At 33.1% G+C, this 16,895-nt stretch overlaps 2 protein-coding genes across 4 annotated transcripts in view; both read right to left on the bottom strand.

Annotated features, from left to right (window-relative positions):
- Positions 1–560: 560 nt before the first annotated feature.
- On the bottom strand, positions 561–1,594 carry LOC116344513 (odorant receptor coreceptor-like). The gene is made up of 5 exons (XM_031773100.1): positions 1,449–1,594; positions 1,234–1,333; positions 1,087–1,174; positions 829–1,007; positions 561–766 (listed from the first exon to the last, which is right to left on the bottom strand). Exons 2-5 carry the CDS (start codon positions 1,267–1,269, stop codon positions 716–718), a joined length of 354 nt encoding a protein of 117 aa, XP_031628960.1. The 5' UTR covers positions 1,270–1,333; positions 1,449–1,594; the 3' UTR covers positions 561–715.
- Positions 1,595–4,620: 3,026 nt separating this feature from the next.
- LOC116343642 (RNA-binding protein FUS) overlaps positions 4,621–16,895 on the bottom strand; it is a 29,873-nt gene continuing 17,598 nt past the window's right edge. The window contains exons 1-8 of one of the 3 annotated variants that reach the window (XR_004201348.1): positions 12,849–13,051; positions 10,132–10,236; positions 9,877–10,029; positions 6,237–6,788; positions 5,785–5,988; positions 5,198–5,395; positions 4,881–5,128; positions 4,621–4,826 (exon numbers count right to left, since the gene is read on the bottom strand). Coding sequence is in view for 2 of the 3 variants with exons in the window: in XM_031771840.1 (XP_031627700.1) it covers positions 4,944–5,128; positions 5,198–5,395; positions 5,785–5,988; positions 6,237–6,788; positions 9,877–10,029; positions 10,132–10,207 (1,368 nt within the window). In the remaining variant the exon portion in view is untranslated. Of the gene's footprint in view, positions 5,129–5,197; positions 5,396–5,784; positions 5,989–6,236; positions 6,789–9,876; positions 10,030–10,131; positions 10,237–12,848; positions 13,052–16,895 lie in introns of those variants that run through there. The other 2 variants (XM_031771840.1, XM_031771841.1) reach the window with 2 other exon arrangements.

Here is a 16,895-nt window from a genome sequence, read left to right as displayed (position 1 = left end):
ACCATTTTTCCATTCGTGCACCATTTCCACTTGATGGAAAATTTTCACACACTGTCTACGAGTGCGCGAATTTCCCCGCATTTTATTTTATGAATGTACTAACTGTAAGTTATGAACGATTCGGCATGGTAGTGTCTACATTCTATGTACACTTTATTTTGAAAAGTCACACACAAAACTGATAGTTGAAAATGATACCATTGCGTTAATACTGTTATTGTGTGGCATTGTTTTCTTTGCCTTTGGTAACGGTGAATTGGTGTTTTCATATTCATGCATATCGTCGAACAGGTCATTGAATAATATTCAAAGAGAGTCGAAATATACAATGTTTTCATATATTGAATAATATTCAAACCAAAATAGATATCAAGCCATATTGGTAAACAAGCATACTTCTGTTAATAAATCAAAATAATTTCACAAAATATACCGAAATTCCGAACCGGCTTTAGAAATGCTGAATGAAATTACAATGGTATGATATTAATCAATATTTATTAGTGAATAAAATGCTACATAAATCGATTCTAAAATTTGCTTGTAAGAGTTTGCCTGTGTAAATTCTATCCAATTGCAACTATAAGCAACACCCAACCTAATTTTCGGCCCCAGAAGAAACAACGTTATAGAGTTGCTTTGTATTAATTTTTGTTTCGAAATTTACTTCGGACATCACATGTATCGCCTTGCACTAGATTAATAATATTTAAATTCAATCAAATTGTCGCAATATTGTCAAGTAAGAAACAGCAGCTTTAATAATCTAAAACGTATCAAAATTTTAATTACATTGGAAAATCGAGCATAAGTTTGTTTTGTAATTACTTTGCCAAACACATCAAGAGATGCATTAAGTCCAGCACATTCTCCAATGTAAATTGTTTTTTCGGAATTCATTAATATGATCGGCATAAGTTGTTGAATTTTAATCGGTAAATAGTACCAATCACACTGCCAAAACATGTCATTCACATCGTCAATGTTTCCGGTCACTAGTTCCCCAACTAAAACGGGGATGCGTAGAATATTAAACGTTATTATAAACGTTGTAACTATAATAGAAATATAATAACGTATACTAACAGTAACAAAACGCAAGAAGAGATTGCGAATGGATGCACAGCATCATTAGCATATGAAGTGCTTCGATTATTTCCCCCAATAAAATTGCCTATTTAAAAAAAAAAAATTGTAAATTTGGATTCAAACTTATGTTCACTGTAATTTTACCTTACTGATTTGCCACAAGCAACTGGTTATAGACATTGCCGAAATTGAGAAATATAGAAAAATTTGTTTTCTGTATGCACCGGATAGATCATAGGCAAGTCTGAAATAATTTGCTTTTTGTACGTCACTTTGAAATTTGTTAAGTTAATTTGAAAAACTAAATCTCATTAAATAAAAAATTGAATTAAGAAGAAAACCACAACAAAATACTTTACTGCCTGGAGTCTGCATGAAATTGAATAATCTCGCATATTTGTTGTTTAATCTTGATTCGATTGCTCCTATCTTTCGTATTAATGAGACAATTGAATTGATCCAAACTTTCCTTGATATCGATAACAAACGAAACAAGGAGATAGCAAAAGCCACAATACAGACTTAATATCATTTGTGAAACCTTTGATACATAAATCGCAGTAATTAGTTGAAGGAACATTGTAGCTAAGTAAGACACTGGCGTTCTCCAATTAATAGGTAAGCTTTTAATAATTTGTTAAAATAATTATTTTTTCAACAATTTTTAATTTTTCAACACAAAGAAACTCACGACATGTAATACACGAGAATAAATGAGTCCTCCGAATGATTTGATGTAAAATATTGGTAGAAGGAGAGCAGAATTATAGGAATTAGAAAAGACGGAACGCACAATTTCAACAGTGCATTGTGTAACAATGTTGACCATTTTTCGATTAATTGACAAGCATCCGAATAAATCTGTGCTGATCTCGTGGAAATAATCATACGAGATTGAACTTTTTCATCAAAATTATCAATAACCGCTTCAATGTTTGACGCAAGAAAACAAAAACACCAAATTAATGTGATCAAAAACGTTGATGCGAATAAAAACGATTCGACGAATTCACTTAATTTTTCTGCTTCGAATATCAAGAACCAAAATGAAGCGACTGAATTTATTAGAAACAAACTGAAGATACCAATTCTCTGAATTGTAATAAGTAAGCGTGTAGAAGATATTTGAGGCAAAATGCCTAAAAATCGTAGACGATTTTTAATATCTTCGAATATGCGTGGTCTTTCGAATATTTTTTTATTATTATCTGCCATTTCGTTTATTGTATTTTCGCAACCTTTCGGGCTGATTCAAAACGACTTTTCTTAGAGACTGATTTTAATCAGACTTGATCGAGGCTTATATAGGTCACGATATACAGTAATTATCCAATTAAACATGCCAAAATAACATTCACTATCCATGAAAATGTGTCAATCTAGTTTGTGACATTTTTCTGACAACAAAAGAAATCGACATGTTCCTAATGAGATAATTACAACTGAAAATTTAATTACATTTCAGCAATAGTCTTACGTTTCACCATATTGCATCATAAATGCAACCAATTTTGAAAACCTCCATTCGAAAGCCTCATAATTATGTCAACCAAGCTAATACAGATGTTTTATTTACCTGTAGTCATAGATTCTGACGTCCAGAGTTTTAGGAGGGGGTAATTTCAAAATTGTTCGAAAAATCTAATCTCTGAAGAACAACAGAGGAATAGCACTTTAGCTTAAGTTTTTATATTCAAATTGAAAAATTCTATGCATAAAAGTTGATATGTAACATTCGATTCGATTTGAAAGTTGCTGATTTGAAAATTAATCAAGCAAAAATATGATCAAAAATCAAGGGGGTAATTGGTAATTTTTTAAAAATCAAGGGGGGTAATTTTTGAGACGCTTTTCAGGGGGGTAATATGGGCCCTATGGACCCACGTCAGAATCTATGCCTGTAGTTGCTATTTGATTGCCCGAGAATGAAGGAGAGACTTCTATTCATAACTTATTGAAATGTAACACCGCCATACAAAATATGCTGACAGTCAGCACTTTTTGTATGGCGGTGTTACATTTCAATAAGTTGTGAATATAAGTCTCGCTTTCATTCTCGGACATTCATTTAAAATCAAATATTTGTTATTGAAATGAAATTGAAGTGCCGTGACTGAAAATGGAAATGAGCTGAAGTGAAACCATCCATATGTTCTTGATAAGAAAAAAACTCGTATTTCGCATGGATTTTTTGATTTCCCACCATTAAGGAACATGTATTCATTCGAATGTGTAAGAATAAAAAATCAACTTCATATCTCACCTCCTTCTCACACTTTTGGAAAATCCTTCAAGAGAGCGAATGAGGTGAAATGCGAAGTTGAGTTTTTATTCTGACACATTGATTTTTCAATTTATTATATATATTTTTATGATGGGAGCCATCCCAGGATGCATCTAGCTTAATTTTTATTCATCCATTACGCAATTTGGGAAAATCCTTTTAAAATATTTTCAATTCTTTTGAATCTGATGAGTATCAAATAAGCCATATTTTCTACTATGTCCAGGAATAAGTTTCAACAGAGTAATGATAGAAAATATAAACCGCATGTAAAATGGTTCCGTTAGAATTTCCTTAGTTAAAATCATCGCCTAATATAAATAAATATGGCAAACTTCGAGCAAATTTTACTGCAAAAAATATCGTCTATACTGCAGAGATTTTTTTAATCAAATATTCAACAAATTTTCGAAAATTCGATGTGGCTACTCATGAATAGACCGAAAGAGAAAACCACACGAATCAAAAAACCATAATAGGATTTCGCAATTATTGTAGAGAAAGTTGTCGTCATCGTTGCCGATTCACAGTGGGGCTCTTTGATGCATCATGGTGGTAATTGAAATTTGTTTTGTTTCAATCTGTTGACTCTCGCTCGAATTATTACATAACCCAAAGTAACTGAATCCTCGAGAATATGCTATATAACCTATTTGTGCTATAAAAATCTATATTTCATTGGATTTTTCCTTGAATAACAGTTGATTATTGCAAATTTTCAAGCTCCAATTAGATTCCAATTCATTCTCTTCTAACGAACTTCCAAGAGAAACTCAATAAATTATTTGAATACTACCTGAACTTGTTGAGTACATCACTAACATTACAATTTTATCCCAGTGGCGAAGAAATATTTCAGTGTTGTGGTAAATGAAATTTTACAAACTACAGCAACATTTTCATCCAATAAAACGATAGTAGAAATCCTGTTCTATTGAATTTGGAAACCATTGACCTAGCGATATATATGCAATGCAGCACATGTATAACACTTATCTAAACAGATGAAGTTTTACAATTTTGTCTGAATTTTGTGTGGTTTAATGTGGTTCCGTTGTTGCTTCAAACCAATATATTTACAACAAATTGAAACTGCTTAAGGTGCAAACTATACATTTTCTAATCGCTAATTCAAAGTTGATTAAAACAAGATGCTGCAGGAGCTTATCCATGTGAGTATTCAGGTTTATTGTTTTTGTAAAATTGTTTTTGTATTATAAAATAGTCAAATTGAATTATCTAACATGTTAAATTTGATCGAACTATTCCGAAATTTTTACATTTATTGGAAAATATTCGCCCATCTTGATTTCTATTACAATATCATCATTTTCTTTTGCTTACATGTTCAATTTGTGCATCATTCTTAATGAAATGTTTTATTAACTCGAACTGTGAATATATTCATTTGAAAGTTGTGAACATTTGTGCGTTTGTATTCTTGATCTAAAATCTAATAAAAAATGAGTTATGCTACAGTTGGTAAATTTAATCTCAAAACAAATACATAGCAAATTTTGCGGTCGTCAATTGGTGTTCATTCATATCAAGTACGGACTATGATTTAGTTTTAAACATTCCAACCATATGGTTGTGCTTTATTTGATTGCGATTGAGAAGCTCCGTTGTTTGGATTTTGAGCATTTTGGTTTTGATTTGGATATGAATTTGAATTTCGGCCTGAGTTATTTGGTGTGTATGATTGTTGTTGATTCGGTGCTTGATTTGGATAAGCTGGTGTTTGTGTTGGATATCCTATATAGAAGAAAATGGTATTTTCAGTATAAATTCTCTGAGAGATTTTTAATATTATTGAATACGTACCACCTGGTCCTGCTCCGCTAACGGTAACCTTTGGTTTATTTGCATCATGTCCATTATTTTCATTGAACAAACCGCTGTATCGGAGGGTATTGATGAAGTCAGAACCACCACCACCACTGCTACCTCCACTGCTTCCACCACCGCCTCCACGATTTCCAGAGAGAGCATTCCGCACCAATGAATCAGTCAACTGTTTACCTGAAAGAAAAAAATCAGAAACAAGATTTTTATAAAAATCGTTTCTCATATTGACATGGAAGCGCGGCAATGGCCATATTCAATTTCAATTATTGCTTGATGTTTTAAGCTTTAAAATCGTTTTCGGTTTGTTTGTTTGTTTGTGGTACGCATAACTCAAGCAGGGTATCAATTTTAAAATGTTTTTTGAGATTCTTGATCCCAGTCACCTTATTTCTTCTTTCGGAAAATTCGTACAGGAAAATGATTTTCTCCGGAAATTTTTATAAAAATTGCTTGAGATGCAATATAGAAAAAACATAACAAAAATACTCGATCGACCTTGTGAAGAGCAGCTCTATTATAGATCAATACATCAAGTATTTTAAAATTAAATAAAAGAATCTTACCGAAATAAGATGTTAATCCAGATAAGAAACTGTTATCTGAACCAGTTGAACCACCAGATGGTTGTGGCTGAGGCTGTTGTGGTTGTCTTCCTCCTCCGCCGAATAAGCCACCTAAACCACCCGAACCACCACCACCACTCGACGATCCTCGATTTCCGAACGAATTCAAAATATCTGAAAGGCCTCCACTTCCTCCTGATCCACCTAATTTTATAAACATAAATTTAGTGCTTCAACAGTTGTGAATATATGGTATGTATATTGTATATAAACATATTCATGAGAAATCCATTAAAACTTATTTCATGAATGATAAATTGTTCAAAAGCACTTTGATTCAATTCACATTGAACAGTCGACAATAAATAAGAAACTTTTCTTAAAATATAATAAGTATGAACAAAACTTTTACCAAGAAGTTTTTATGCAAAAAAAATTGACAAAATAAATACCTGATCCACCACGATTGCCGCCAGCCAAAGCGTTGAAAATATCTCCATAATTAAGACCGCCTGAGCCACCACTTCCATAACGTGTATTACTTCCACTACCGCCACTGCCACCACCACCGCCTAAAATGTTGCTGAAGAAACCACTTAGACCTGATCCCGAACTTTTATCGCCCGATGATGATGAACCTTTGTTTCCATATGGATCAGGTTGTCGATTTCCGTATGGGTCAGGTTGCCGGTTACCATAGGGATCAGGCTGCCGATTTCCGTATGGATTATTATTTCCGCCACTTGGATTATAACCAGGATAATTGTTTGGTGTATTTGGAGTATAGCCGGGATAATTGTTTGGTGCACTTGGATTATAACCGGGATAATTATTTGGTTGACTTGGTGCACTCGGAGCATTTGGATTATTTGGAATGGATGGATAAAGATGTCCACTGCCACTGTTTGGCTCTAATGGTGGTGCACTGGCTCCACCTGTATTAGTATTTGACGGCGGTACATACGGTCTACGTGTAACAGTATTATGTGGCGATCCATCTTCTCCTAAAATAAATGTTTTTCAAACATAAACAATCAAACGAAAACGGAAGAAATAATATAACGAAACAAAAGAACACTAGACATGGCAAGGCAAAATAAAGAAATGAATAAAAAAATGGGAACAAAAGATAAAGAAGAACAAGAGACAATTAAACAGTTGAGAAAGTCTTTTTCCGTATATTTCCATACTGAGAATGCAGAAAACTCACAGAAAAAACACAAAATTTGCAACAATTGCCATTATCTTAATTATACTAGTTAGTTTTTCTGTGAAATAAAAGAAACAAAAGAACATTTCTTGTTTGTTTTTCCTTTTCTAAAATTATCCTTATGTTCTACGGTACATGTTAGCATATGTGTATGTATATTCTTTCATCGATTGAAAAAAAAACTTCTCAATAAAATTATTTCCATTTTTACAATTTGTTGAAACGAAGTCAAATAAAAAGACATATAAAACAATCGTTCCTACGGAAAATTGATTTTTTTAAAAAAAGAGTTGCCCGAATGATTGTTTTGCATTTCAAAAAAGCCAAAGAAATCACTTCGTATTTCATTGTTTTTTTTTTTGTTTGACAACATAGACGAGATGAAAAAAAAAACAGGCACTTTGTTAAGAGGATTCGAGAAAAGTTGGCAAAGTTCGGTTCGAAATCGAAAATTGAAGAAAAAAAAATGGTTGAATTTTTTTCCGGTTACATTTTCGGAGCAAATCGGTTTTCTTCAAAAGAATGCTAGACTGCAATTTTTCTTAAGTAATTTGACAGCATGTTGGTTCTTATAGGCATTCAACAAGTCAATAAATTATCACTTTTGTGTGTTTTGTATACTAATAAACGGAAGCAATTAAATCATGACAATTAATATTTTGGTTTTGGCATTTTCTAATTTTATAGATGTACTATTTTTTCCAAGCAGTTGCCCGGTTGGGATGTACATTCATACAAAACATACTCATTCGGGCATTATAAATTCTACACCATATATGCATATTATATAGTAATTCCGTAGTACAAAATTAAGTATAAATAAATCATCACATTTACATGAAAACAATTCTCTTGCAATTCGAGTTACAAAATGAACAATGGACGCAAACAAATAAATTTATTTTTCATGCTAAGTTATCGAATCGATATTCATATATACTCTACTCTATAGGGTATTACTGGTGTGGAAATGAGAAAAGTGCATATCAAAACTGCACCATCCACATTTTTTTTAATGAATTTTCTTCATTTTTTTCTCTCTCTGTATGCTCTTGATTCAATACATTAATACGTGAAGATATCTGACGGATTTTTTGTATTATTATTATTATTTTTCGTTTTCTTTATGGTTAGTTGACTGAATATTTAAGTAGCTTGTCATGTTTCTACATACAGCGATCAATATAATATAAAATAAAAATTCGTTATTACAAAAACCAAACCGAAACAAATAACTGAAGGGAAGACGTGACCAATGCATTTATAGATTGGGTTTTATCAAAATCAGAAAAATTAATTTCATATTTATGATATTAATAATATTGATTTTAGATGGTAATTCTCTAGATAATTGACTTTATTAAATTTTGAAGTCTCATATTTTGATCTATAGGCCGTTTGTTGTTCCGCAAAAAAAAATCAAAATTTTAAAAACTTTTTTTTTGTCTCAAAAATCGTCCGATTTTGTGTATAAAAGGTGTGTGTGTGTTTGTTTTTGTTTCATCGTCCGGATTGGAACAACAAATCGATGTTCTTGTTCATTTTGTTTGTTTGTACAAAGTGCGATAAAAATCGTTGTTAAATTGTAAATTAGACGGTTGCCTAATAATTAGTGATAGATAGAATTATTGTGTAAACATTTTCTCAATTGTGTTTCAGTGTGAAAAAAAAAAGATTGACCTATTCAAATATCAAAATAATACACACAGGATATTCCAAAATTTTCATATCATTATTTATGCATTCAATTTAATCCTATTGAAATATCCATGATTGTTTAATTATGGACGTGTGTGCAATGCAAATTGTGTATTGAATGGATGAGAGAGATAGCGAGTTTATTAGCCCGTTAATGAAAACTAAATAAGAAATCCTGTGTGTATATGTCTATATATGTAATACGTATCGATGCATTTTCGAAAACAAAATTTAGTGACGTGCATTAGTTAGTATGAATCCGAGCAAAACATTACAAATGCTAAGAGTGAAAATGAACGATGAATGTTTCCAGGAGTAGTCGAACGTTGCACCGGCATTTCGTCGTCCGCCTTGTTTATTGTAAAGAAATTGGTCGAGCAGGCTAGGCTGACGTGTTGTTGGACGCGGTGGAAATATATTGTACTGCTGTGTTCCGGGTGGTGGAAAACCAAAAGCGAATGGAACTTGATATGGATTTAAACCGTTTGGAACTGCTTGAGGATTTTGTGGATTGCTTGGATAATTTTGTGGCGCTTGGGGATAAAATGGTTGCTGTTTTGACGCATGACCAGATGTTGGATTTGGTGGAAAGATGGGTAAATTGTTCCAAGGTTGATTCGCTTGTGGTTGCCGATTTGGATTACCGAAAATTTGATTCGGATCGATCCCACCACCACTATACGGATTTGAAGGATTATACGACCCCGGATTGTAGTTATTGTAGCTATTACCATGGTTATTGGGTTGCTGTTTTTGATTTACCCTTGTGTTGTCGGGTGCTGGATTCAAACTGGCACCTGTGTAGGTCAGAAATAAAAGAAGTAAAAAAAAAGAGAAAGAGAGATGCGCTCGATATGATTCAATGATATTCATGTAATTCCATTTATTTCATTTGTGTGCGTTGTATGTGTGGTGAATTGTTTTAAATAAATTTATTTCCAATTCATGCAATTTTGCGATTCATTTTTCAATTTTATGAATCAAGAGCGTGCAGCGCAATCCAATTTTGATGGGTGTATGTTTGTTGTTGTTGATGATGATAATAATGATTGTTTGTTGTGCAAGTGTGCAATTTCGTGCAATTGTTTTATTCATTTGTGAAACCCCCCGATAGAAAATACAATAGACGAACACAATTGGAAAGTCAAAATTCGCATGCTTAACCAAATTTAAATCTTGCTTACCAGGTGAATTGTTGTTCATGGTGCTCGTCTTTTTGCATGTGGGATATGAACCACATTCTTTTCCTTCTGTTTGGCTCCAGCTGCACGAATCACTGGCAATCATGCATGTTTCGCTCGGCAAACAACCGATGTCCTTGCACGTGCGACCATACTCTGTGTCGTGATAATAAACGAAACATCAAAATAGAAGACACATTCAGTTTTGGTTAGATGTATTTGATATTCGTTGTCGCGAATTTATGTGGCTATACTCACTTGAAAATGCGTTTGCTGAGCAGACAACTGCTGCCAACAAGAGCAGGGTATGAATTAAATCCATCGTTATCTTCATGACAACGAATTCGTTTTTTGTGTGTATCTCTGCAACAAATGGAAAGGATTTATAAATAAATGAGCGCACGCTGATAAGACTGCTTAGACTACTTCAATAACGTTAAACATACGAAGAATATTCATACAAACATACATATCTATATCTCTATATATGTGCATGGCTTACGGAATTTCAATTCAAACACTGGTGGTATTTATATCATCGTTCGTACATTAGTGCATGTCTAAGATGAAAATTCATGGCAGAAAGTCGAAACATCAGCAGTACGTAAAGCACAGCGTGTAAATGAAACTGTCGCATCCATGCGTGTAAAATGATCAAAAACTAATATATTAATATGTTTAAAATGTGTGATTGGGTTGTGACACTTGTATCGAATCATTGGCAAGCCCATCAAAACGAATGACTACCTCTTCCGATGAAAATTGTCACCGAAAACGATGAAATCGTATATTGATAGATCTCTTATATGGCCATTGAATATGACGTTTTGCCCAAAAGGCAAGAACACAGTCACGAATGTGCATGATATACAACATATTTTATGGTAGTGAAATGCTACAGACAACAAATGAGACACTTCACTTTCCTCTGCTTCGAAGCATCTACATCTTTGCATAAAACATCTTTACGAACCCAGCTTGTTCGTTTACACCAACATAAATATAGCAATTCCATAAACTCTTTCGATCCCACATGCTCCGTTCATTCTGTGATTTCTAATAAAACACGTTTTGATTTTGGATTTGGATATCGTACGCTTCCGTTGCTTTCGTGATTTTTTTTTTCTTTCTTTCTCTCATTTGCTCGAGTGATTTATCGATAAATAATTCATATTCGTATCTCGTGTACGCGATAAATCAATTCCGGCCAAACGAATGAAATATTGCTGTATTTTCGGAATTGTGAATTTTCTTGGGAAAACTTCTGTTGTTGTTCAGAAGCATGCACAATGATAATAGCAATAATAAAATATAAGAAGAAAATATTAAGAAGAAAAGAATGGAAGAAATTTTGACGACGTATGCAATAGTCGAAGGTTATAGCATTGCCATCACCCACTGGCAATGTTGTTTATAAACTATTTGCGATAGTGATGATTGAGTAGGGCAATCATTGACTAAGAACTTTTCTCTATGTTGGTATACCAATATATGTTTGTGTATGTGTGTGCACTTTAACGCTTTTCATTTCCGATTATGCTGGATAAGACCTATTTTATGTGGATTCTCCTTAAGCTCTTTTCTCTTCTCTCTCTCTCATCTTTTTACTACTTTTCAATGTTCCAATTCCATTCCGAGCGTATAAAACTAAATTGTAATGGCAAATATTAATAGCAATTGTTCCGGTTTTCTTATCGATTTTCTCACAATTCACAATATCATCTGACATCATCTGGAAAATCCATTTTTAGAATCCTCTTTTTCTGCTGAAATTCTATTTTAAAACACATTCGAATCAATTTTCGTTCGGGGTTTCTTAAATTAATATTGATTTTGATTGTGTGCTAGATCTAAAACCACAACATTTGATGCGGTTCAATAAGTCTGTATAATATGTATACGGTATAGTTTCATCTCATCTCATCTGAAACCAGATCTGAAATGATGAACGTATAATATCATGAAATTCAAATTACTTAACCCTCTTCAGACTAGTAATGGCAGTAAAAATTCAGACGCTTTTGTTGCACGCAGTACAACCGTTTGGGGCGCAATTTTGATTAAAAACCGACTATGAAATAGAATTTAAACCACTGTCTGTGCTTAAATGCAAATACCTTTTACTTAAATCAAATAGAGTGAGATGCACTTTACATTTTAAGTGTGCAAACCTCATTTGGTCCAATCTGGTAGCATAGTGTGAAAGCTGATATAAATCCATTTAACACCTTTGTCTTACTGTGTACAAATGCAATACAACTTGCTTTTGAAAGGTGAATTAATGGTTAAAGTTTTCTGCGTTTATTGTGTACATGTCGAATTCAGCATGAATTTCATTGAATACGGCAAATAAGCAAAATTAAATAAATCAAAACTTTTGAACAAAGGCTAACTCTCTTTTTTTCTCTCTCTGTCATGAATAGCAATAAAATTCCTCATTCAGATTGAACAGGGATGTGGAATAAATTGCATACATACACACCGTGATATAAATCTCGATCGTTGTTTACATTTCATTTAAAATCCAGTGCACTAGCAGAATAATAATCGTTTTGGTCATTACATTCAATTAACAACTATTGAATCAATTAATTTACACGGAAATTCACATCGACTGCGACTACTTTATCGCTCATGCTGATTTCGCTTCAAACATGACATCACAAATTTTGGCAACACAATATTTAAATTGCGTCGTTTACAGATACAAGCACACTTCAGCGAATACGTCAATAACTATCGGTGTACGAGATACATACAAGCATAGCTTTGATGTTTTTTCATTTGTTCTATTTTTTTTTATTAAATCACGGACCACTGTTACTGATAAACACGAGATTTATCTGGCCAACATGACTTTGAGTATCATTCCGGTATTACCAATTCAACGAAAAGAAGAAAAAAACTTTTCAAAATAGCTCAACTCAAACAAAGTTGAATATGTATATTTTTTATTTATGCAAAATGGAAATTACCAAGTGTGTGTTGTGTCGGTGTTGTGATTTTAAAATGTTTCACTTCGCACTAATGACGCGGGCAAAGACTTTAACAGCATCTGTTTCGCATCACCAATTAAACAAAACTGAATGTGAGTTGAAGTCGACAAGCTTAAGTACTGATGAAGCTTTTTATGCGACTTTTTCAACTGTTTCAAATATTTATTGTTGTATGTGTGCGCGCACCGCATATATATCAATAAACATGTATCGTGCTCGCTTTAGTGTTGCGCTTTCACATTCAATCACAATTTAACTTTACGATTTTGTGTGAGTGTATTTATTTTATTGCAAGATGCTCGTTGTTATTTTAACTCAAATAATTATTGTAATAAAATTCGCGTGTCATTTGAAAGCAGAATGAAAAGAAAAAATGCAAATAAAAATCACTTCATTAATAATAGTGTTTTTTGGTATGTTTTCGTTAAAAAACAACAGAAGTATAAAGTTCATGAGATTAAATTGTATTCTGCGTATTTTCCATGTGATTGTGTTGGTTCTAAAAAAAACTCGTTATCATTTCTATGAATTATCACATCAAGTTTTATTCTTTCACATTAAATAAATAAATAAATGAATCAATCCGACTGAAATGCTATACAAACAATTTAAATTTCGATGCCTTTATGAGTACACTTTTTTCAACTTAATACAAATATCACTGACGACAATTGTTTTATAACAGCAACAACAACAAAAATGGAAATAACAAATCGTGTCTACGAAGCAAATGACTGAAACGGAGACTTATGAGTTTAACATTCATGACCTTCTAGTTCGCTGCTGTCGCTTCATCACACAGCTCTAACGTTTGTTGTAGTATTGGAGGATCTGTATATGGTTTTACTAGTTTTTTTCTAGTTTGTTTCGTTCGAATCACTCAGACACTTAATTGGTCATCGTGTGTATTTCAGTCAATAAGATTTTTTTATGTATCTGTGTGTGAATTCTTTCAATCGTAGTGAAAACAGTCTCATTATTTTAAGCCAATTCGAATTCACTTGTAATAAATGCATGTGATTAGCACGATTTAAAGTTTTTTGCAAATTATCGCACTATTGTTTCGAAATGTGATTAAGATAACGAAATTTTTATAAGACTTTCGTGACCAGTATTTTGTTTAATAAATGGGACGAGAATATGGACTCCATTTTATACATCTCGTAGATGTGTGTTATCATGGGGCTATCACAACAACTTTTAAACTTGGCGCGGTGATTAATTGCGAAATGAGTTGTTAAAATTGAGTTGGGGGTACTCGCATCAATTTTGCGCATTGTTTGTTATCTCGAAAATACTAGAAAATTAAATTAATAAAGAAAGCATCGTATGTTATTTCACTACATTCGATGTTCCTCGTTGATGTTAATTATATTAATGGAATTTCGATCAACGAGTGTATTATTGTATATGACACAAAAGGAATGATATAATTAAATTAACAAACATATTGTGGGATGCGCCATTCACATGATGTTATCAATTGTTGTCACAGGCATTCTAGCATGCATCTTTTTATTGTTTGAAAAATTCGTATTTAGTAAATTTCCAATTCATGTATCACAAGAGACATAGAAGTTTTGAAAAGTCATTCATTTGGCATAATTTACTAGACATCAATCTATTTACAGAAACATTCTAAATCAGTACCAACGCGTGGGACACTTTGAAATTGATTGAATCACCATGATGATGCTGCCAAATATTTTCCTTGGTGTATATCTGTCTCTTTCTCCCTTTCCCTGTATTTTCTTCCGCAGTGCCATTGGTGAATGATTGAAACGATGTCTTGTGTGCGTTCAACAGCGAAAATCCCCATGAAATGTTGTTGAAAAGTTTTGCCATTCATTCATGAACGTCTCAGTATTTTGACCGGAAAAAGTCACAAACTTTTGTGTCATTACACTGTGGAATGACACCAAAGAAACGAAACGACGGAAAAATAACGACCGTCACATGTTTAGAAGGTACTTACGCCGGTCCAAAGCAAACAAAATAAAGTAATTTAATAAATTGTTAACAAAAGAAAATAGTTCATGCGAAAGAATATTCCACAAAGTCGTAGAATGAACGAAAAATGCGGGCAAAATGTGTGTTTCATAAAAGATTCCGTGTCGTCACTTTCTTTGAAAGTAGAAAAAAAAGAAGACATACTATTCGAAGCTAATATGGAAATAGTTGACTGGAAAAACACAGCCAAGTGCCGAGGCAACAACATTTGAAAAATCTTTACATTTCGAAATGTATCGTAGTTTTTGGCAGTTGCTTCGAATTTAAGTGGCTGAATGATGGCGGAACTTTGCTTCGGTGTGTATCGTTTTGTGTTGCCTTTGGATGATTTTATTTGAAAAACATATAGTACTAAATAGATACATCATTTTGCTGATATAAAGACAGATATGTTGGTGATTTTCTTTTTTCTTTTTCTTTTTTTTTTGATAATAATAGTAAATAAAATGCTCGGAGTGAAAATCTTTTTGGAATGTTACCAAAACTGCAAAGTGTAAAAAAGGCAATAAAAAATGATTTCTTCACAAAAGGGTTTTTGTGTGTGTGTGTTGCAAACCAAAAATATCTGTCGAAATAAAAAAAGCATATACATCTAAATTGGCCTATCGATCAAAACACCGAGTTAATTCCTCCCAATACATTTGCGTGAATATAAACGGCAGAAACCATAGCAAAAGTTTAAAATATATATATTTATATAACGAAAAACCAATTCAAATTCCAGAAATGCTTTATCCGACGCTAAATCGACTAGTCCAATAAAAGTCTGTGTGCAAAGGCGGAATTTGAGTGGCGAACAAAATAGCGACACAACGAGATTCATATCGTTTTGCTTTTGGTATTGCGAATTACACAGAACATTACGTGAAATGTGCATTCTTTATATTGCCATACTCTGTGCCACTAGCTAGCTAGCGGATAAAGGCTTGTGCTGTGTGTGGCTGATTTTTCTTTTTGTGCTGATGATAAACATTTTCAATTCGTTTCATAATGCATAGTTCAGTACTTTTGTGCACGTGCAGTGCGATAAATGAGTGCGCGGGAAACAAGGAGCGCGGCGGCCTACTTTAAATATAATCCACAAGCCGCTTTTGATCCGTTGCCAAAAATAATGCTTTTCCATCATTAATATTTTTGGCGAAATGTTGGTTTTTCCACTTGTGTGTTTCGAATCCTTTTTGTACAATACTCGATGACGACAATATATTCGACATTCTTTTTTTTCCTCGGTTATTTTTTTCCACTCACATTCACAATACAGTTGTAACTACAATGCATCTCCGATTTTCTTTACATTCTATCTCTTTCTTGTTTGACGTGACCTCGTTCGAATTTTTTCTCTTCTGCTTTTGCTGCCGTTGTTTTTGTTAGCAATTTTCATTTTTCTACGTTGCATAAAGATTTTGTTGTTCATTATTTTTATTCAGAATCTGTTCGCACGGTTGTCATTCAGAGTCTGAGAACGTTGTTTCTCTTTGTGTTTTGGTTTTATTTTGCAAAGAAATGCGCATTCACCAATCATAATTCGAAATGAAATCACTATGATCTCGAGAAAACGAAAAAAATAAATATCCCAACAAAGAAAATATATACACATTTTTATTTGCTGACAGAAATACGCTCCACACTCGCAGTCTGAAATAAGTCATGATGATGGTGGAAAATCGGTTATGATTTTCATAAAAATTTAAATAATTTCCGTATCAGTGTTCGCTGAGATTTGCAAAAATGCGAAATCCGGTCCGGTTTATCGCAGACTGACTGCATGAAATTTTGCCAGGTTTTTGATATTCTTTTATGTACTCGTTTATCAAGCGACAGAGACATTTGTGCCATGCTTCATGACTTCTGTGTTCAACAGTCGAACAATAAAAAATGCAAACAAAATCTCAAGTTGATCTTGGCTGCCAGAACTCTACCATGGAAGTGCAGCACTCATTCCCCAAAATCCAAGTATATAGTCTGTATTTTCTGTTTGCTTTGCCAGCCAAAAATTATAATATAATTTTTTTGAAG

Source organism: Contarinia nasturtii, unplaced genomic scaffold (genome assembly GCF_009176525.2).
Source record: "Contarinia nasturtii isolate CC-2019 unplaced genomic scaffold, AAFC_CNas_1.1 Cnas_scaffold_1037, whole genome shotgun sequence".
Lineage (NCBI taxonomy): Eukaryota > Metazoa > Arthropoda > Insecta > Diptera > Cecidomyiidae > Contarinia > Contarinia nasturtii.
The sequence above is the reverse complement of the archived record's forward strand: the minus strand, read 5'-3'. Positions and strand labels throughout refer to the sequence as shown.

Excerpts from the sequence above, each read along its gene's own strand:
- LOC116344513 (XM_031773100.1), bottom strand. The coding sequence starts at position 1,269 with ATGTCTATAACCAGTTGCTTGTGGCAAATCAGTAAG. Across the intron at positions 1,175-1,233 it reads GCTTGTGGCAAATCAGTAAG|GCAATTTTATTGGGGGAAAT; the intron begins GTAAAATTACAG and ends TTTTTTAAATAG. Across the intron at positions 1,008-1,086 it reads TCTTCTTGCGTTTTGTTACT|TTGGGGAACTAGTGACCGGA; the intron begins GTTAGTATACGT and ends TCCCCGTTTTAG.